At 34.0% G+C, this 23589-nt stretch overlaps 1 protein-coding gene across 1 annotated transcript in view; it reads right to left on the reverse strand.

Moving 5' to 3' along the window:
• LOC149534592 (protein CASP) overlaps window positions 1-23589 on the reverse strand; it is a 125344-nt gene that overhangs the window by 88479 nt on the left and 13276 nt on the right. Inside the window, exons 2-4 of the mRNA XM_089807861.1 lie at window positions 4673-4783; window positions 4200-4378; window positions 3529-3678 (exon numbers count right to left, since the gene is read on the reverse strand). Coding sequence (XP_089663987.1) covers window positions 3529-3678; window positions 4200-4378; window positions 4673-4783 — 440 coding nt within the window. The remainder of the gene's footprint in view (window positions 1-3528; window positions 3679-4199; window positions 4379-4672; window positions 4784-23589) is intronic.

The raw sequence follows: 23589 nt of genomic DNA on the forward strand, positions 1-23589 counted from the left end.
CTTTGTTCATTACAACCTTCATCTTAGGATCAGACAATTTTTGGGCCTTGACTCCTCTCCAATCATTCTGGAGGAGATTAATCCAAAATGAAAGTGGCTCACTAAGATTGTGGATCCAATCTTCACTGAGGAAGACCATGAGTGGGTTGACCAGGATAGAGAGGTTGAGACTGTGGCCATGGCAGAAGAGGCAGCTAGAACATGTTCAGGCACTAGTAGACACACACGCACACACACAGACACAGGCCGTAGTGATGTTCATGAGCCCATCTTACATGCGGGGGCTATAGCTGAGCGGTCCTCTAGGACCTACCTTAGAGGCCTTTCTAGTAGGCAAACTAGATACTCAGAGGCTAAGGCTGAGGCTATGATTGAACTTGAGGATGATGATGAGGCTTGAGTTGGAGCCTTGTTTTTTCATTCTATTTATAGAGATTGATAGACATACTTTTCATGGATCTTCATCTTACATACATTCTATGATTTTAATCATTATGATCATATGATTTCTATTTACTTCAACTACAGCCTACAATTTACATTTTACGTGTAACATAGTTACATATGTGATGGATTTATCATTTATATTCCATGTTTATGTATGTTAACTACTATTTGATGATGTTATAGTGCGTTTAAGTTATATTCAATAAAGAGTGCATGAAATAAGTTTTAAATTGTTAAAATCTCTAAATTTAAAGGGTATTTTTAAATTTGCCGATTCATAGTTGATTCATGGTCAATTCATGGCCGATTCACAATTCGATTCGGCCTTGCCGATTCTAATCCAATTCCAATTCTCATTACTTTGATAAAACTATCCATGATATTGATGCAGAGCCTCACCTTGGAAAACTCAGGAGGAAATTAATCACTCGACTAAGTTGCATCAAGGGGCACTTACACCTTCCAGGATCAATTTTCAACTTGTCTCAAATTGTTATACAACTAACATCCTTAATAATAATTTATAAACTAACATGCGACAGGAACTTTCTTGACCTCTTGTAGCAACCTATGGTTCCTTGCATCAATTTAATATAAATCAACCACCTCCATAGTTGATTTGAGATACATAAATGGCTTTAACATTTTTGAATACAAAAACAGAACATCCAACCAATTACACTCTGATTACCAAACAACAATAGACTATGTTTCATATCCACACCCCTACCCTACATGTGAGATTTAAGTTCGGGTCCAAACCGACGATCGAACAGGACATTTCAAGCATGAGTCAAAACTACAAATTTCATAGCTCGCATTGATATTTATCAACATCACATATTATTCATGTGATTATATATATCGGTGAATATATGAACATATTCACCCAATTTAGAGATTGATTTCCGTGTGGCACGAACAGGGATAAATAGAACTAGAAAACGAAAGAGAAAACAAAAACATATGATACAAAACTCCTCCACGATCCCAAAAAATAGATCATGGAGAGTTTAAATGACTCCCATTGATTTTCACGACCTTCAAAATGGTAGAACTTTACATACAATTGAATCTGAAAATCGTGTTTCCTAGAACCAAATCCAAAACATCAAATTTGACTTGAATTCAAAACCGATCAATGTGTTATTGTTCTAAAACAAAACCATCGATATGTTCTCAAAGTTTAGAATATCAGTTCAGGAAAAAAAGCAAAGAAATTGCAAATCCAAAACTATAGACTCACAAAATCAGAAAAAAACCCCAAAACTTTCTATTTTTCTGTTATGCATCCGATCCTCTATCCGAGTACAAATCTGTCCTTTCAATGCTTTTCTATCTATGATGTAGGAAGATGAAACATCATCCAAAATCTAGAACAAAGAGTCATTTTTCAAATCATGAGGAATCATAAACTGCCGCCAACTTCCTGTAGCTTCATAATTAAACACACAAAACAGACTTAAAGAAAACTGACTCAACTTAAAAACAAACACACGTTCTCCTAAGTGGATATACTTGGAGAGTTCATCGAATTACTACTCCATTTATGCAACCACAACATAGGACTTTATTAAAACATTAAAATTGAAAACACACTTAAACATTACATTAACTTACTGTAGCATACTTAACCCTGTTAGTTCTTGTAGCATCTATCTGATCTGCCACTGCAGCAGATACAAACTTTCAAAAGATATCATTTAAACTTAAAATATGTAGTAGCTAAATTATTTTTCAAAAATGTTGTTTGCATAGATTGCTTCACAATATTGTGTGACTGGAATACCAGATTCCTTGTATGTGGTTACAAGAACTATTTCAATTGATAGGCACTAAATAGTCCCGAGCACAATTCACCACCATCACACCGATGGGAAAACAAAAAAATTAGATGGACAGACTGAAGACACATTTGTAATGTCCCTTATTGACAATTCGCTTGATTTAACCTAAAATTCCCAACTAAGGCTTGTATTGTGCTTGGAAATGGAAATTTAACTTACTCCCTTGATTTAGCACCTACAATCAGATTAGTTATCAAAAAGGAAATATGCATATAAGCAAGTCACAAATAAGAATAATAGTCGTATGGTATATGGGGGATTCCTTTCAGACTATCGAATGATTCATCCACGCTACGAAGCATATGGGAGATATATGAGGCCCCTTAAGCCTATCCATCAAGCTTAACGATACAAAAATACATCTGTTGGTTGGCCTACTAAGGGGGATAAAATACATTTGTCATATCGGCCTCAATTGAACATTGAAATATATTCATCAAATCGGCCTCCTAAGTAGTACAAAAATAATTCGGCCTCCTATTTAACTTCAATGGACTGCTCAACTACTTGCTTGCCTTGTAAGCCCATATCTTCCCTCCATCACAAGATGGCAGATTGGATGAAGATTTGAAGGAATCGATGTATTTATTTTAATATATAGTGATTATACAAAAACAAGAAAAGACTAATCCAAAGAGCCGGGATACTTGGAAGAGATTAGAAGTCAGTGGCAAAGAATAAGAATCGACAAATAAGAAGGCAAAGATAAGAGGCAAAATTGTAGTGGAGATAGAAAGCTAAATTGTAAAAAGTCAATTCAAACATAAAAAAAGCATACCTAGACAAAGGATCAAGTTCACCACAGTAACTCTTTAGAAGTTTTGGAGGTAGTCAACAAGGAAATAATTCAATAGAAACATGAACAATGCATCAAGTTCCCAAAAAGAGTCCTGTACAAAACCTGCTGTGATAGTGAACAGAACACTCTTTCCATGGAGCAAGAAATAAAACAGACGTACTAGTCAACCCCCAAGGAGCATTATCCCTTAAAGGGAATGTAATCAAACAATGAGGTAGCATGAAAATCCTAAAACAGAATCTAAGAAGATATTCTTTTATAGATAGATCTTTGAAAATGCAAGGAAAGGCGCGTCCTAAAATTATTTTCTTCTGCCTCTATCAAAGAATGCACATAACAAGTACACAAACCTTAACAATCAGTTCCACCAAAAAATACAAAACAATACTCGAATCCCATGGGAAATAGATTGATACAACTGGGAAGGACATCTACCTGCTGTTCCAATTGGCGATTACGCTCTTCAAGCCTACGAACAGTCGCCTGTTGATTTTTTAGATGAGCAGCTTCAGCTCTAAACTCCTCAAGCTCATGCTTCATCTTACGATTTTCAGATTCCAATTCAGTAACTTTTGAAGCAAGCTCCTGTAGCAAACAAAATGAAACGTTAACATTTTATTTAGTTTACGTATATATTATATTATCCCCAAATTCTCAAAACAAGAAATGAATGATATTTATCATGTAATGTTATTCAACAATACCAGAAACCAAAATATCATCTTTTGCACCAACAAATAAAGGAAAAGGAAATGGGTCAATTTCTATACTAAACAAACATTCAAAACAACCACATGTACAGTCACATTTTACAATATTTCAAAACAACAACACGTACAGTCACATTTTACAATATTAACACCCCAAGAAGCCATTCCAATTGGAAATGGAAACAGCAGATCAGTAAGTTTCTTACTTATGTGTAATAAGGTAATTTTATGTTACAAATTTAGTTCATAAACATGAAAATGACCATAAATTTCAATATAGCAAAGAATATACATCATGAGGAGGAAAAACATTTAACATGCACATAAAATAAGAGTAGAGCATCAATAGAGAGGCTCTATCCGAAGCATCAATATTTTGGCATTGGAATTTCTTACAGTAGTGGACCCAAGAGCAGGGCATGGATCAGGTGCTTCATATAATTTCTGGTAAATATTCAAAAAGGCATTTTCTCCAAACTTTGCTCGCTTCGTAATATTATCAACCTCTTCTTGATATCCTTTGAGTAAAGAATTGAAAAGGTTTAACTTTTCCTCATTTGGAGCCTTCTTGAAATCTGAGTATCAAAGGACAATAAGCAACTCCAAGTTTAGATGAAATGATACAATTCATTTTGAAATATATAATACTTTTGCACCTGTGCAACTATTTTAGACATGCATATAATCTTGCTAAACAAACTGAAGAAACTAAAGCTAGCGAAACACAATTAGATGTATGTGGAAGAGAATACAATAACCATTAGGACGGAACGCTTAATATTGTTATTTGAGTTAAACATTTTAAGACAGACCCAGCTATTACCCTATTCTCCGCAGAACCATTTGCAAATACCCATTTATAAATTTACCTCGTGTACTTTCAGCAAGTTTCCGTCTATTCTTAAGACTAGTTTCTTGATTCTCGGCAATTTTTAATCCCTGGTCATCAAGCTTAGTTCTCTCATTCTCAAGATCAAACTCTGCAAAACAAAAGTCATGTTCATCAAATTAAAAAGACTTAATTTAATGATCAACAAAGGCATACATAATAGAAAGAGTCTAAAAGAAAATAAGCTTACATGCTACAGTAAATACTAGAAGCAAGATAAAAATCTTCAACTGCTTTTTAATAATTTTTCATTTCAGCCATGCATCAAACTAAAATTCAAAGAACCATGTATGTGTAATGTGCCCTTTTGGGATCGCCCTAAAATCACAAAATCCACTAAAATAAGAAATGTAAAATAGTTAAGAGTTATAACTTTACCAATGAAAATGCTTCAAGCAAGATTAATCCTGGTTTAGATCATGTAATCATATTATGATTATACAATATAGGACATATGATTCATAAAACTAATTACTTCTACAAGGGTTAGGGATCAAACATACATACACACGCATATAATCATCCTAATCCATTAGATAAGACATTTAATATCTATAATCACTTTTCGTGTTCAACAATAATGGGGGTTGAATGAAGAAGTGTGAAAGTGTGTCCAAAGCAACCCTCACACTATGCCCACAAGTGGACTTAATAACCCCTTGGCCCACATGTGGCAAACACATTAATCATCCATCATGGGGTGGCCTACTTGGTATGCTTGCATATGCCCTCTCTATTTGTGTCACCTTATTCACCCACTATGATTGTGACTTCAAAAATCAATCATCAAGAGGATGGCGAAGAAACTGCAATAGGGTACCTAGAAAGTAGAAACCCTCCTATCTAAGCCCAAATGCAATACTCCCTTGGCCCGCATATGTCAGCCCCATCAGTCATACATCACTGGGGGGCCTACTTAGTAATTTTGTTTCTGCTCTCCCTTCTTGTAGTCCCTTCTCTTTGCTACATGATTGCTTGTCAAGTTAAAAGTAATTTAATAATTTAAAATAGCATTTCATATTACCACAAATACAAAATATATAAGTATTAATTCTTCTTCCATTGCAACCACAATATTTACTATATCACAAGATGGTTGTATTCTGAGATGCGGATCGCTTGTATCCAAATACTAATCTTGTTTGATCTACTTTGATGGATGATTTGAGGAACTTGTTGGTGATGATTAAGTGATTGTTGATTAGAGGATTGATGAGTGATAATGTAATAAATGCTGTTTGAAATATTGGTGAGTGATGATTGAATGAATGAATGCTTTGACAGAGTGGTGCTTGCTTGCTGAATTGCTTGTTTCTTGATCCCAAGATGATCATTTGCTTGATTTCTTGAGGGATAAATGTTTGATGGATGAATGAAGGATTTATTTTGATGGATTCGTTAAGTGTTGATTGATAAATGATCCTTCAATGCTTGGAGTGAATTCTCCTATGTTAAGTTTTATGGATCTCTGATAGATAAAACAATTACACTAATATGAGAACAATAAATTCTCTTAGACAATAGGTACTCTTACTTGTATTGCAATAGTGCTAAGTATTCCTTCAATTAATGGTGATTTGTATATTGCTTGAGATCAGTATTTCCTTTCTTGCAAATCGCTGAGGATATGGATTGTATAGCAAATATTCTGATGCTCCTGCAGGTTAGACTTTATAAAATATATACTGAACAAATATTGAATATGCTTTACTTGTAGATCGTTGGGTCTGAGATGCCATAGATAGATGTCTTCCCTCAACGATCTGCTCTCCCTTAAGTATATTGGTGGAGGGTCATGACCCCCGTAGAGTCATGACTCTACGTGGCCAAAGCCTCTACGGTGGCATGACTTAACAAACTGTTAGTTAACCATAATATAAGCAGTGCTCGATAGCAAGGCAGTAAGAACATGCCGATTCCAATAAGGACTGCCGATAGGCATTGTTAGTCTCCCGATAATTGCATTATGATTGTGTTAATCCAAACACGCGCACACACACACACACACATATATGATAAACATTAACAGCAATTTATCTGAGAAACCAAAATCACAAATATATATATGAATCAAATGAGCATCATTACTTCTATTGATGCTATACATTAACAATCCCTCTTAGCAAGGGAGAAGTAATACACAAATGAAAAATCTGATCAGATTGTCTGAACTTAACACTCAGAAACAGTGACTAGTCAGATAAAGATTTTCAATTTATAAATACTATCATAAAGTATGTTATGATCTCTAATTGTTTGAAACAATATCTTGAGTAATACAAATCTTATCATGATTTCTAATTGCCCGAAGCAATGTCTAGAGATGTCCATAGTAATAACATGAAAATTTGTTATTCATGATCTCTAATTGCCCGAAGCAATGTCTAGAGATGTCCATGATAATAACATGAAAATTTGTTACTCATGATCTCTAATTGCTCGAAGCAATGTCTAGAGATGTCCATGATAATAACATGAGTTCGTTATCTATGATCTCTAATTGCCGGAAGCAATGTCTAGAGATGTCCATGATAACAAGGCTATCATTTACAAGATTGTCACCTTGTAAATAATTACCTTCTAAATAAGTATGTCCATGAAAGATCGTCACCTTTCATTATATATCTGATGCAACTAAACAACAATAGACGCATAAACTCACATGAATTAAAATTTTAATTAAATATTCAATATTACAAATTAATCATACCAAGTTTTTCTCTGAAGTATTTCAACTTCACTTTAGCAAGAGGCTCGATAAAGATATCAGTTGTTTGCTCATTAGTACATGTGTACTCTAGTTGAATGATTCCTTGATTCACCATATCTCGAATGTAATGGAAAGAAATTTCAATATGTTTGGAGCGATTGTGAAAAATCGAATTGGTTGAAAGCTTGATGCAACTTTGATTATCACAATGAATCATAGTGGGCTTCAACGGTCTTTTGAACAAATCTGCTAACAACTTCCGTAGCCATACCGCTTCTCTAGCACCCAAAGAAGATGCAATATATTCTGCTTCGGTGGAGCTTAATACAACTGAAGTCTGTTTTCTGCTGGACCAAGAAACCATTCCAGATCCTAGACTGAAGCAATATCCAGAAGTACTCTTACATTCAATAAGACTGTCTGCCCAATCATAATCTGAAAATCCATGAAGTTCGATGTTGACTTTATCATATTTGATTCTCATTCCAATAGTACCCTTTAGATATCTCAAAATGTATTTAGCTCCATGTAGATGTATCTTCTTTGGTGCACACATAACTTGACTCAAAGTGTGAGTAGCATAGCATATGTCAGGATGAGTATTAACCAAATACATTAAAGATCCAATAATCTACCTGTAGTAAGTAGAATCTGTAGGTTCTTATTTGATCATATCATCTTTCAACTTGTGTAGGTTTACTTCCATAGGAGTAGCTATTGGTTTACATTCCATCACTCCAAATTTTGTTAAAATGTCAACTGTATATTTTCCTTGATTCAGAAGAATGTAGTTATCCTATTGCCAGACTTCTAATCCAAAAAAGTAGTGAAGTAGACCTAAATCTTTCATTTCAAACTCTACTATGAGTTCTTGTTTGCATTTCTTTATGAGATGTTCATCACCTGTTATCAACAAATCATCAACATATAACACAAGAATAATCATATCATCACCATCTGTTTTGAAGTATAAGTTGGGATCAGCTTCATTTTTTTAATATCCTACCTTCATTAGATAGTTGTCTATCCTTTCATACCACACTTTGGGAGCCTGTTTGAGACAATAAAGTGCTTTCTTTAATTTACAAACATGAGTTTTGTTGTCATGAGTATTGAAACCTTCTGGTTGCTCGATATAGACTTCTTCTTCAATCTTGCCATTAAAGAACATTGTTTTGACATCCATTTGATGAACCTTCTATCCCTTAGATGCTACAATAGCCAAAATGGTTCTGACTAAAGTATATCTAGCAACTGGAGCAAATGTTTCTTCATAATCAATGTTTTCTTTCTATGAGAAACCCCATGCTACAAACCTAGCTTTGTATTTTTCAGTGCTGCCATCAGATGCATGTTTAATTTTAAACAACCATTTGGAAGAAACAACTGATTTGTTCTTAGGTCTTGGTATAACATCTCATACATCATTTTTTAATATAGTGTTATATTCTTCAATCATTGCTTCTTTCAAAGACTGATTTGAAAGTGCTTCTTTAACACTAGAAGGTTCTACTTTTATAAGTTCAGTTAACAATGCAACATAACACGATTGATTTCTTGTTCTTTTGCTCTCTCACATCACTTCATTAGGTTCAACATGATTTTCTTCTATCATTTTCCTAGCCCAAAGTGGCCTCTTTTTATTATTGATATTTTCCGAATCTTCATGATTAGACATAGTGGAAGAAGATGGTTCAATATCATTCTCCCTCTCAATTTCTGCTTGTTGATTTTCATCTACTTCGAGAATAGATTCTGTAATGGATTCATCACTATTTCTAGAAATATTAAAGGCAATATCTTCTTTAAATTTTACATCTCTGCTAATCTCAGTTGTTCTTTGACCTGGAATGAAGATCATGTATCCTTTTGCAATTTCACTATATCCAATAAATATCCCCTTCTTCCCGGAAGGTTCTAGTTTAGTTCTTTTCTCTTTAGAAATGTGAACATAAACTGGACATCCAAATATTCTTAGATGGCTTAGATCAAGTTTCATGCCAATGAATACTTCTTCTGTGGTGGTGTTCTCGAATACTGAGTGTGGACATCTGTTTTGAATGTAAACTGCAGTGTTAGATGCTTCAACCCAAAAGGAAGTATGAAGATTTTGATCGTGCATCATTGCTCTGGCAGATTCCACAATTGATCTATTTTTACATTCAGCAATTCCATTCTGTTGAGAATTATAAGGTACACAAAACTCCCTCTTAATCCCAACAGCAATGCAGAAATTCTTAAAAATATCAGAGATGTATTCACCTCCATTGTCTGACCTTAGTGTTTTAATTTTCTATCCTGACTGGTTTTCAACTTAAGGCTTTGAACTCTTTGAATTTGATAAAACTTCAGCTGATTCTTTTTGTTTCTGAAAATAGATCCAAGTTTTTCTAGAGTAATCATCTATGAAAATTATATAGAAGAAGCACCCATTAAGAGAAGGTACAGACATAGGACCACAAAGATCGGTGTGGATAAGTTCAAGAATGGATTTAGATTTGTGAATACTTTTAAGAAATGACTGTTTAGTATTTTTACCTAAAGCACATCCTTGCAAGTACTTAAATGATCAGTTTTAAGACTAGGTAAACCTTTTACAATTTTTCCTATGGATGACAATGCACGATAGTGAAGGTGACCTAGCCTCCTATGCCAAATTTCGGTGGAATTTGAAGTTTCATGACTAGGAGCTAGGTTTTGATTATTACAAAGTTTATAAAGACTTCCATCTCTAAATCCGATGGAGATGGCTTTCTTAATATTAGAGTTCTTGGGCCAAGGTAGAATTTTGTCCTCTTGAAATGTGATTCTGAATCCTTGATCAGCAAGACCAAAAATAGACTAGGATTCTTTTTATTCCTGGTATATATAAGAAATTTTTGAGTTGTAGTGTAATTCATGAATTTAGTTGTATTGAACAGGAACCAATTCTTTTAATAAGATGAGTAGAGTTATCTCCAATGGTTACTTCTTTTGAGGCTTGTTCAAAGAAAGTTTCAAATTTGTCTTTAAAACCGGTGATGTGTCGAGATATTCCACTGTCTATGATCCAAGTGTTTTGGTTAGAGTTTAATTCACTCGAAAGAGCTAAGTAAAAAGCATAATTTTATTTTTCTTCTACACTCTCTCCTTTGATTTCAGCTAAGGTTGCTTGAATTTTCTTCTTTTCAGGGCAGTGACCAATTTTGTCACATTTAAAACATCTAACTTTGGACCAATCACGTTGCTTGTATGATTTGTTAGATTCCCTTTTGTTGTATTTGAATTTTCTTTTCTTGTTTGATTTCATATGAAGTGCTTGAATTTCTCCCACTTGATTTGTACTTAGTCCTCTTGAGACTAATCTAGATTCTTCTTGTGTGCATTCATTCTTTAATAAATCGAATTTTGGGAGTTCAAGTCGAGAGCTTAAACCTCGGATAAATGTTTCCCATGATAAAGGAAGACCTCTTAGAGCGATCATGTTGAGTCCTTTGTCATCAATTCGATTTTCCATTGTTGCAAGTTGATCTTTTAGTTCAGAAATCCTTCGAAAATATGAAATTATAGATTCTCCATTTTTCATATTTATATATAGTAGATCTTGCTTTAGAGTTAACAATCTACTAGTATTGTTGATTTCAAATGTTTCTCAAATAGTGGAGAACATCTCAAATCCAGTCTTGACACTAGATATGGATGGAAGAATATGATCTTTTACAAAGTCTATTATGATTTTCATTACTTTATTATTATGTATTTTCCATGTTACCTTTTTTGGTTCATTTTCAGGCATGGATATGTTTGATTCAATTTATTCCTTTAACTCCATTTCTCTTAGTATTATCATTACTCTAATTTTCCATGAAGAGAAATTAGATGCACCCTCAAGCCTATCTTCTAGTCTCACATGATTCACCATTTTAATGATTTAAAATTTAGCCCCTTTTTCTTTTAAAAACCTGAGATTTCAGATTTTATTCTGAGTAATGGTTTTTCTTATCAGAATGACTCTGATACCATGTTGAGTTTTATGGATCTCTGATAGATAAAACAATTACAATAATATGAGAACAATAAATACTCTTAGACAATAGGTACTCTTACTTATATTGCAATAGTGCTGAGTATTCCTTCAATTAATGGTGATTTGTATATTGCTTGAGATCAGTATTTCCTTTCTTGCAGATCGCTGATGATATGGATTGTATACCAAATATTCCGATGCTCCTGCAGGTTAGACTTTATCAAATATATACTGAACAAATATCGATAATGCTTTACTTGCAGATCGCTGGGTCTGAGATGCCATAGATAGATGTCTTCCCTCAGCGATCTGCTCTCCCTTAAGTATATTGGTGGAGGTTCATGACCCACATAGAGTCATGCCTCTATGGTGGCATGACTTAACAAACTGTTAGTTAAGATAACCATAATATAAGCAATGCTCGATAACAAGGCAGTAAGAACTTCCAATAAGGACTGCCGATAGGCATTGTTAGTCTCTTGATAATTGCATTGTGATTGTGTTTATCCAAACACACACACACACATATGATAAACATTAACAGCAATTTATCTGAGAAACCAAAATCACAGATTTATTTATGAATCAGATGAGCATCATTACTTCTACTGATGCTATACATTAACATCCTGTATATTTTATTAGTGAAAAGGTCACCAAATTTCATATCAATTGAGTCACCACTTTCCATTGTTGCCTTTGAAATTAATAAATTATCTCTTGAATTGATCTCTCTTAGATCTCCTCCCCAAAAGAGAACTCCTCCCCTTAATATCTTGTAATGAGAGGGAGAGTCACTCCTCTTCAGCAAGTCTTCCCTTTGCAATTTTGACAACCTTTCTCAATTACCACCCTCCAAAAATTTCACAACCCTTCATCATTGCTCCCTGTGAGAGTCACAAACTTTTCTGATTCTCATCCTCTGAAAGAATCACAACCCTTCATCATTTCTGTCATTCAAAGGAGTCACAACCCTTCATAATGACCACCCTTTAGATAGGGTCACAACCCTTCATCATTTTTTATTTTTGAAGGAGTCAATTTCTTATTTTCTTCTTATTCCTCTTTCCTCTTCCATTAATTATTTCTTAAATCGCTTCTTACATTCTTTCTTCCTTCCTCCATATCATGTTTCAAGTGAACAATTCTGAGTTCTCCTTTTTATATCTTATGTTGAGAGAGCCATGACTCTTCATCGTGTGCCTCTTGACCTTTCATTAAAACTTAATTATCAAATTATATTTTATTATCAATATTTAAGTATTTCAAATTTTTTATTATTATTTATAATTAAATCTTATTTCAGAAAGGGCACTTGCAGTATGCAAAACAAACTAACATGGAAAGCATAAAACTTGATTGGGTAAATATTGTATATGAGCTTATGAGAACACTACACAGGATCAACGAGCGGCCTTAGTATAACTGATCAATAACACAGGTCATATTATAACAATACTAAGGTGATACGCAAAATCCCCCCTATGGTTACACAGTTACAAAATTGTTGGACAAACAACAAATGAAAAGTTCATTAAACATGAACTGTACACAGCCATGAGTTGTTTGCATGGAGAGTAGAGATAAACTTGAAGTACTAAACCACTCAAGTGTCAAATAATTGAGTTGTTACGATTAAAATAAAATCCCATTAGACCAAAGTTGCCAAATACTTCCCCTGCCCTGCCCAAACATGTGTATCTATGTATCTGATCAAAATACGGATACAATGCTTCCTGATATAGCATTGATAACATATGCAAACATATTCTTATATGAGCCCATATTTAGGCTTTGTTCAATATGTTTGGATATGGCACCAGATCATCCAGTATTGTAACCAACTCGAGGATTTTGAAAATATTGGATACTGCAGAAAATATTTAAATGTAAATACATAAACATATATAGTATGTACACATGTCCATGTATATATATATATAATTTGCAATGTCCCCTGTCTAAAATAGAATTTAATAATAAATGATAAATATTAAAGCGCTAAACAAATAAATGATAATAAACTATACTATAATTTATTATTCAATTAGTTATATTATTAATATAACAATGATGGAAAATTTAATAAATACATAATAACATTAGAATATTATTTAATTCTTATATTACTTGTCTAATAGTAATCTCTTAATATTTAATTAATGATATTTAATTAAATAATATTTAATCAATAAAATTAGATATAATATTTTAATAATAAAATGCAAATGTAGAAATAAATTAAGAAATAAAAATAAAATGATATGATTAGAAGTAAAATAACAAATATATGATTAATGGTATAATATATAATTGATATAGTAATAAAAAAGTTAAATATAAAGAATAAAAAATAAGATTAAAAGTAAAATAAAAATACTAAAATTTGAATATAACATAATTAAACTTAGTTAAGTTAATGAAGGATCAAAAGGTGCAAAAGGAAAAGTTGTTACTCCCTCAAACATGAGATGTTAAAAAGAAGAAGAATGAATGAATGAAAGATTTTGATAACATCGGTGAGGCCAAAGTATGGCACACCATAGAAAAATCAAACACCCCAAAACTGGGTACCAGAACTTTAGGCCATTTGAAAACTTCTTTCAGTCTGCTCTTCGACAATAAATTTTGATCACTAAGAGAACTTCATTTGGAAGGATGGAGAAAGGACTAATAAAGGGTTGTGACTCTTCCAAAGGGTAGTAAATATGAAAGGTTGTTACTCTTCCAAAAGGTAGTAAATATGAAAGGTTGTGACTCTTTGAAAGGGGCAACAATTATGAAAGGTTGTGACTCTTCGAAAGGGGCGACAATTATGATAGGTAGTGACTCTTCTAAAGGGCAACTATGATGAAGGGTTGTGACTATTTTAAAAGATGGTGATTTTGAAAGTTTGTGACTCTTCTAAAGGACAACCATGATGAAGGGTTGTGACTATTTGAAAAGGTGGTCATTTTAAAAGCTTGTGACTCTTTTAAAGGGTGGCAATCATTAAAATAATTGTGACTCTTCCAAATGTCCACAATGATGAAGTTTTGAGACTCTTCAAAAGAGTACTAATTGTAAAAAGTTTGACTATTACAAAGGGTAGACATGATGAAGAGGTGTAACTCTTGTCCGCATTGGAAGATATAAAGAAAGGATATTTTATTTGGGGGACAATGGAGAGAAATTTGGGGAATAATATATCACTCATAGGAAACAATGAAAAGTGGTGACTCAATTTTGATGAAAGATGGTAACCTTTTCAATAAAGTAAAAAGGAGATTTCATTCCAAGCCAAAAAGAAGGAGCAACAACAAAAGATTATTATTCAAGTTTTGACAGGAAAGGTAAAGTAAAAGGTGATCCTAAAAGGATACTTTGTAGTGTTATTTGAGCTTGATCCTACCGTCTTGCAGGACTAAAGAGGATATACGAAAGAAAAAAATTATGAAAGAATAATGTGAAAGCCAGAGAAGCTTCGAAGAGGTTTACGCATAGCCATGACAACAATCTAAGAATTCAGTAATGTAGAAATAGTAATAAATATATTTGTATACTATATAATGTGATTTTGATTATTATTAAAAAACATCTAAAGATACAAAATAAATATGGGGTAAAAGGGCTGCAATTAAGGGAGAATTGCAAAGGGTGCCCTATTGCAGTAATAGTGGGGGAGAATCACTATAAGGGCACCCTATTATTTTGTAATTCGAAGAGGAGCACTAAGGGCATCCTCTTTCTAGCACCCTCCCAAGGGTACAATTAAGGGAGAATCGTGAAGGGCACCTTATTGTAGTGGCACCCTACTTTATTGTAATTAAAGTAGAACTGCCAAGGACACCCTATCACAGAAGTAGTCGAGGGACAATTGCTAAGGGCACCCTATTGTAATGGCAATTAAGGGAGAACTACTACCAAGGCACCCTACTACACTGTGATAAATGCGGAACCGCTAAGGGCGCCCTACTGCAAGTTAGTGATTGCACCTTTGAAGGTCTAAGAAGAGATAAAGGCTCTCCTAGGGATTACAAGGATGCATACACTTTGAGTTGGTATACATATGGCCTAGGAGAGTCGGATCTAACTCCTTGGATTACAAAGATTGATATGCCAAATCTTGGATATCGATAAGGCCTTAAGGAGAGAGGAATCCTTAAAAGATGGCATCATAGCTAAAGAAATGCTCAAAATTTATTATGAGATAACTGGAGCCCTAGGAAGTCCCCCCACGAGGGCTAAAAACCTAACCACAAACTCTCCCATAAGGATTAGGAAGAGATAGTCTCTCCCAACGATCATAAAGATGGATATACCAAGTAACTAATATTTGTAAGGCCTTATGAGGAGAAAGTCATAATGAAGATGGTGACATAGCTTGAGGATAGTTCTAGAATAGGCATCCGGAAAATAGAGCCCAAATAGGTACTCCCTAAAGAGCTTGAAACCCAATGAGTAACTCTTCCAAAGGATTAGGATTATTCGTCAAAACTCATCAATAAAACAAAACAATACTTAATAGAGAAGGAAAGTGCTGCAATACATCAAGATAAGTTTCATCTTTGAATTATTCTTGGTATTTTAAATTGAATATTATAATCTTCAAATTGGATAAGTTTATATTTGTAAATATGTTGCATATGTAATCTCAAGTTGAGATTACCATTTTAGGGTTGGACTGGATATCAAAGTTACATAGGACACCATTTCCATTGAAGGTACACATTCCTTGACGACAAGCAATTTTGGGGAAGGGCAGACTGTAAGGCCCCCTTTCTAAAATAGGATTTAAAAATAAATTATAAATACAGAAGGATAAATGAATAAAAGATAATATACTATTGTATGGTGTGTCCTGTTATTTTACCAACACTTATTCATGTCATGTCTGGTGCTCTTACTTATAATCTTCTCTATTGATTTAATTTCTTCAAAACATAAGGTTGGCTCTTATTTCTAAGAGTGCTCCTCTATTTTTCCTCCAATCAAATAATTCATTTCATCTCCTAAAACCTATCATACAATTTATGGTTTTTTCAAGCTCTACCGACCTCAAATTGATTTGTACCAAGAAATCTGGCACCTATTGACTGTCTAGGGCCCATAGTTCAAATGTAGGCTCATTTTCCCAAGCATAGGCCATCATTCATGGCCTATCTCAAACATTTGGAGCCCAAAATTTGTTCAAGGCCCAATGTCAGGGTATTAACAAGATTTCTTGATTTGTGCTCAGCCTAGATCAAATTTGAATCTTGAAATGGAGGAGTAAAGTACAGAAGGATCCCTTATGTCCTCATTTTGCATCCATAAAACTAAGTGCTAGCATTCACTATCAAGTTTCAAGCATTCAAGATCAAGCAACCAAATTGAAGACCTCTTCTCCAACTGAGCATCCAAGTTTTCAATCCTTCCAAGCATTCTTCCTTCTCCATCAAGTGTTGTTGGCAAACTACAAAATCAATTATCTAAAGCATTTCTTTCATGATTTCCTTTTAGATCAAGTTATTGCATCAACATTTGTGATCATATTCAAGGAGGCATTGCACCATCAAGGTATAAGGTGATTTAAAATTCAAATCTGATTTCTATTTCATCTTTCCTTATGAAGTTTCATTTCATTTTCAAGGTTGGTTCCTAAATAGGGGTTTATCTAAGGCAAACCCCTTTAGCCAGCACCTTTCCCCATTTTTCTGTATGCAAAAACAGGTTAAAGCTGGATTGAGATCGGGCAGATCAGGTAAAGTCAGAAGTCTGTGGAAAATGTCAGCCACAATTGCTAGGTACAAGCTGCTCTTGGTGGCCTGCACTTGGGTAGAAGTCAAGATCCAGCCTATCCATATCACTTTCAATCAAATTTGGTACGGAGTCAAATTATAGTCTTCTAGGCCTAGACCTGTAATTACAGCTCATTCCAACATTTTGACAGTCAGGAATCTGGGTTTGAAAATTCACTTATCCTATTTCATTTCTAGATAACCAAATCCTTCTCCAGGTGACATTAATCACATTTGTCTTGGGGCGGTTTGTATTCTAATGTATCTTACAAATTTAGGAAAATAGTCCTTTTACATGATCTCCATTCCATATTATATAGCTCATATTGACTTTCTTTTCTAGCACTCATAAATCCGGTTTCAAGCCCTTCATATATGGGCAGAGTTGAGGGATATGTTGAGACTAAGAATCTTGACAAAGAGTGGCTTCTGCCCCTATTACAAGATTGACATTTTTCCTTGTTCTTTTATGGTGTTTGATCAACTTTCAAAGGTGGGTGATATCATTGCTCCAAAATTCAAACTCACCACAACAATACATTAAGGCAGAAATTTGATGTTTATTGATATTTTTAATCTTGACAAGGATCAAAATCCAACACTATGTTAAGATTGTTCCTGATTTTTCCTTGATTATCAAACTCTCCCCCTCTAGCCTTTCTATCCTCACTTCATGATAACAAACTTCTCTTCAATGGTTGATTATGGCAATTTTAGGTTATAATTTTACATTTGTTGATTATGGTCAATCATCTTTCTTTCAAACCTCATTAAATTTTGTCTCTAGCTTCCTCCATTCTTCATCATTTTGACCACCATGGAGCTGAGATTTTTCATCGAAATGTCATTATGCTTGGGTGGAGATTTGTTCGATGTCCCTATTTTGAAATAATAAATTATTTAATAATATAAGGCCCACAAATTAATACACAATGTACTAACTTCCTCATTAAAGATGGACACTTATTGGCAAAGCATTAGTATTGACAACTAATCATACATAAAAAATAATTAAGAATAAAAGATAGTGACATGGTTAAGGATGTTGTTGATCTCTAAGCCTATGTTATCGATTAGTGTACAAACACTTAGTCATTTACTAGGCAAGATTACAAGGTCATCACTACAATCGAGTTATCTAGTAAAGGTCAAGCATACAATGCTTATACCAAGCAGGATAGTGACTGCCGAGTATTGTAGCAACTGAGCAAATGTAAGCGCGAGCAATATAGTTGAGACCGAGCATGCTGACAAGTTATCAAGTGCTGAGCAAACAAGAATATAGAAGCCGAGTCACAACATGAGGAAGTATACATGACCGAGCAGTTCAGTTTTGACATGTAAGTTTGTAATGGCACAAACACATGTAAACCACTTTGGTCGACTTTATATCATATTTAATATTTGTAGAGCCAGCTAAGGAGTTGATCACATGTCATTTCAAAAGGTAATGATCCCAAGATGTGCAATTCAACCAATCAGAAAATGGGATAGAAATGGCAAAAGATGATGAAGTATAAGCCGTCGATCAAGATCTAGAACCTTCACAAAACATCTATTTAAAGAGGATTCTAACCCTAGAATCATATGCAGAGAGAAGGAGAAGTGTCCTTATGTGTGTATGCACATGTAAAGGAGTGAAGATGAAGTTTGAAAGCAAATCAGAGAGAGAGCAATCAGAGCAGTAAAGGATTGAACAGAGTTATCAGATTAGGAGATCAGATCAAAGATACAGCAAAGGGGAGACCCAAGATCAGCTTACAGAGCAAACCGAGGGTCAGGTACTGAATCAGTTATTGTTAATTGAGATAGGGTAAATCTCTTCATATAGTGGTTTTAACAGACCTATGTAAACCTCCTAACAGAGTCCTTGTTTCATTGTAAGTGTTAAATCATCTAACAAGGTGAGATCTAGCAATCTTTTAAGCTTTTCATAAGGTAGACCCCTCACAAGGTAGATAATATCTTATAATTAAACATTGTAACCCTAACAAGTTAACTTTATAGTTGCAACAGTGAAGATTTGTGGGTTTCATCCCCACCCCAATTTTACCTTCCTCTTGAAGTGTTTCTGGGTAACCAAATCATTGTGTTATGTGTTGAAATCTTTTATGGATGTGATATATTTCATTTATGTTTCAGCATTACAGTTTTAACGGTAGATTTATTATATGAGATGAATTAGGTGTGGATTTATGAAATTGGTTTTGAAGTTAAAAGATTAAGATCCTGATTCACCCTCGCCCCCCCCCCCCCCCTCTCAGTATCTTGTTTCCCATATAATTATTCCAACTATTGGTATCGGAGCTCAGTTCTCTTATCAGGAAGCCTAACAGCTTGAGAGGATCAAATCATGGAGATGGAAGTCTATAAGATAGGAAAAATCATTAAGAATCATATGATTGAAATCCATATTGTATTGCAACAATTGGAAGCAGCTAAAGAGGAGTTAAGGAAAACCCTAGAAAGAAGAAAAGAGAGCTATTCAGCTAAATGACACTCAATACAAAGAAGTTGACACAAAAGGACTGCTTGACAATGGAAAGATTGGTAACAATAATGAAGCATTGGCAGAATTGCTAAAGAAGAATAGTGCCCTAGTAAAAGAAGCAAAAGATCTCAAGACAGAACAACAAATTCAATCAGTTACACTATGTGAAGCAATCAATCAAAAGAAGAAAGCAATGGAAGACAAGCTCATGGCTGAGGAAAACAAAAGACAAATGGCTAGCAGATTTGAAAAGAGATCATTTGAGGTACAAAAGCTTACCAATAATCAATTGGAAATGATAAATCAACTAGTAATTGCAAATCAAGGAGCAAACAGAAACGATTTGGAGATCACAAATCTAGGGCTACAGAATGAGCAATTAAGAAGTTAGTTAAGGCATGAAAAGGAACTCATGGAGAGAATAAATATACCAAATGAAGCAATCAAACACTTTGAAGAAATGTTGAGGTCACCTAGAACAAAAGACACCTCTAGACTTGGAAACAACAAGCACTCTTCATCTACTAAAGAAGGAGAATCATCCAAAAGTGAAGAACAAAGGAATGCAAAATCCAAAGACAAACCTACATGTCATCATTGTGGGAAACTTGGTTACATAGCCAACATTTGCAGAAGAAAAAATGGCATGCAAACACCTAAACCTAAACCAAATGGTAATTGTTTTAATTGCAGTAGAGTAGACAAAACTATGATCACCCACTCTAATGGATCTGATGCTCACACTACATCTCACTAAAGAAAGAAGGTAAATAGGAACAGTATACTTAATGTTATATTTTACATCAATTCCTAGCATAGAAATGATAAAAGTTAATATCTGCATAAGTAAAGATGCATTAAGAACTGTTAGAAAAAGAAAATCATAAAGTATTGAGCATCAGTGGTATAGTCTATATTGACCAAGCTTTGCAGTATAGACCGAGTGGTCGAGGAAGGTAATATATTGACCGAATGAATTAGTTATGGTCGAGCGAGTAACCTTGACCAAGCTGAAGTGGAGACCGAGCTAGCTCTCATACACCATGTATGAAGACATTAATTGCAGACCTAAAATGAAAGTTTAAAGGTATTTATCGAATTTGGACATTCTTTTTCATTCATCAAGCGATCAAAGAGCTTACAAGAAGATTTCAAGACGATCGAAGTGATTTTAGCGACCAGAGAAAAAGAATCACAGCAATTTATCAGTGAAATTGTCAAACAAAGTAATTATTATTCTCAGTGCCAAGTTAAATATTCAGTGAAGATATTTGCAAAAGATTTTATTTCAAACCCTAGTTCAAAATGGCATCTAGAAGTGAAATGATGAAGGACGGCAGTGCACAAATCATAAAGAATGATTAAAGTCCTCCACCCAACTTCAAAAATCTAGTGAACATCGAAAACAATGTTGATGATATTGGAGCTTTATCATCAATTCCGCCCAGAGTCTTGATTGTTCAAGATTTAAGATCATGCTATTTATGCAAGGTTAGAGAAATTGGAGATTTTGAGATTAGAGCAGCTTATGATAAGCTATGTGTTAATGGAATCCTGAAGGATGAATGCAAGATCGTTGCCAAGAAAGGGCTTATCCGTGCCCTAGGATTTTTTAAGGTTTTTAAAGTCGAATGGATAAAGATTGTGCTCAGCCTTACTCATGATATGAAAATATGGTTGGAAGGTAAACCGATCAAGATTAACAAGGCTATCATTCGAAGGGTAGCTAAGTACCCTACCTTGGATCAACCAAAGAGCATTAGAAGTGGAACGAAGAATGAGATTGAAAATCTGACCAAGGCAAAGTAGAATGGTCGTGGTATGTCAATTGATGGAATTGAGGACTCATTAATTGAATTTGTTGTCTATGTGATAGCACACAAATTTTATCAATCAAACAAGTTGAACAGTGTTACATCCCAATTTTTGACCTAATTTAAAATATAGTCGTTGAGGTTCACATGAAGTCAATTGACAGTTAAATTTGTTATAATCCTCTGAAATGGTAAGATGGTTAGTCGTTATAATTTCATGTGAAGATAACATGCTAGTTTATTATTTATCATGAATTCATGGAATTGAAAAGGCAGCTAGCCATTATGATTATTTACAACTTGTTATGATAATATGATTTAATTGCAGAGAATTTCCTTGCAGGAAACACATCGAAGGGGTGGAAGCATTATCAGAAAAAAATTAGGCACTGGAGCATAACCATCACTAGGCAAATGGGTTGAGGACCTAGCGGCTTGAACATCAGGATACAATCGATGAAACTACATGAGCTATTTAAATAAATAATTTAAGAAATATAAAATAATTGAGTTAAAACATAAAAACATACCTCCAGGGATTTTAATTGATCTTTCATCATATTATTATAATAAATATTTGTATACATGCATATAAATATAAGAATGAAACGGCACCATTATATTATAATAATTTAATAAAATAATGTCACCCCATTAATATATTTACATGTACTTATATAAGTATAAAATTATAATATTATTCAAAATATAATAACATTCGAATTATAATAATATTTGAATTATAGCCTTCCAACTCTTTTTCCATCTTTATTCTTCCCTTGTTTATAATCGATTAAACACTTGGCATATTAAATTGACAAGTAATCTTTTATGTTACAGAAGCCCAGAAGTTTCGACTTGTCTTTTATATGGAAGTTGTAAGAGAGTTGGAGATAACATTCATACACGTGACTTCTTTTTATTTTCACGACTTCCTTGTTCATTTCCAGCTACCATATAAACAAGATACTTTGCATAAACATCTGAATTTTTGTATATTTCATGGGAAATCTCTACAGTTTGTAGCAGCATTTTTCTTGATACAATTCTGTCGTACATTGTTTATCCTTGTTGAAGCTGTGTATGGAAGACGAACATCTTTTTAATCACACCCGACTGCCTTGTTGGGAGCGGATACATTCAATATAAGTATTGAAGTTTTGTGCATGCTACCGCACATAATCTTTCTTCTAAAGTTGAAGCTGCCATTATACTCTGAGAGATCAATTAAAGAAGGGCAGACATCTAGTGTCTAGCAAAGCTCAGGCAACTTCAAATAATATACCAGGTCATGTGAATGATCAATCTTTCCATGCTACTAAATTTATTTCCTTCATAATCAGTAAAGCTTTCCAATTTCCATAACAATAGATTGCAAGCTATATTCGATCTTGAATAACCACAGGAAAACCTTGTTATGGTTCATAGTAAAGTACCAAGTCATGGAATCATTAAGTATTAAACCAATGGAAGCTTAAATACAGAGTGCTTTTGTAAGTTTTTAATCACATAAATGTGAAATGCTGGAAGCAATCCATTTGCCAATAAATTTTAAAGTCGGCTGACAAATATTTATGCAGACAAATATTTATGCAAGTCTCTTTCTTTAAAAGAAGATTGTGAAATGCTGGAAGAATGCAATATTCTTGAATCAATAATAGTCGCATACTCTGAAAATCTAAGCACCAGGGATTCACCGGCAGTATAGCCATGAAATGGTAAAGAGGTGGAATAAATTTGCAAGAAAGCAAAGGAGAAATCAAACATGAATAACTTAAATGAAAAAGTATCAGTTATAACATAACAATGTTTATCATTTTTAAAATGAATATTTAATAGCTTGTGCATGATCCTGTTTATTGTATTCTCCTGTTGTCAAGTTGAGTGGTGTGTTTAGATACCAGGATGCTCAGTGGTTGACAAGATGTTCTCTGTCTACTCCAGGTAGGGAGGGCCTTTCTCGTTAGAGATTGTGTGGGGAATAAGCTAAGGCCCGAGGTTGGGTAGTTAAGCCCCTGACAATGTTTCACCTCTCCCCAAATTGTCAGACGTACAACAAACAAAGATAAGCTATACATTCAATTGTTTGTCTAAAACAAGTATTTTTACTTTTATGA

The sequence above is a fragment of the Cupressus sempervirens genome, chromosome 10, assembly GCF_028749045.1.
Source record: "Cupressus sempervirens isolate cs-2001-9-10 chromosome 10, ASM2874904v1, whole genome shotgun sequence".
Lineage (NCBI taxonomy): Eukaryota > Viridiplantae > Streptophyta > Pinopsida > Cupressales > Cupressaceae > Cupressus > Cupressus sempervirens.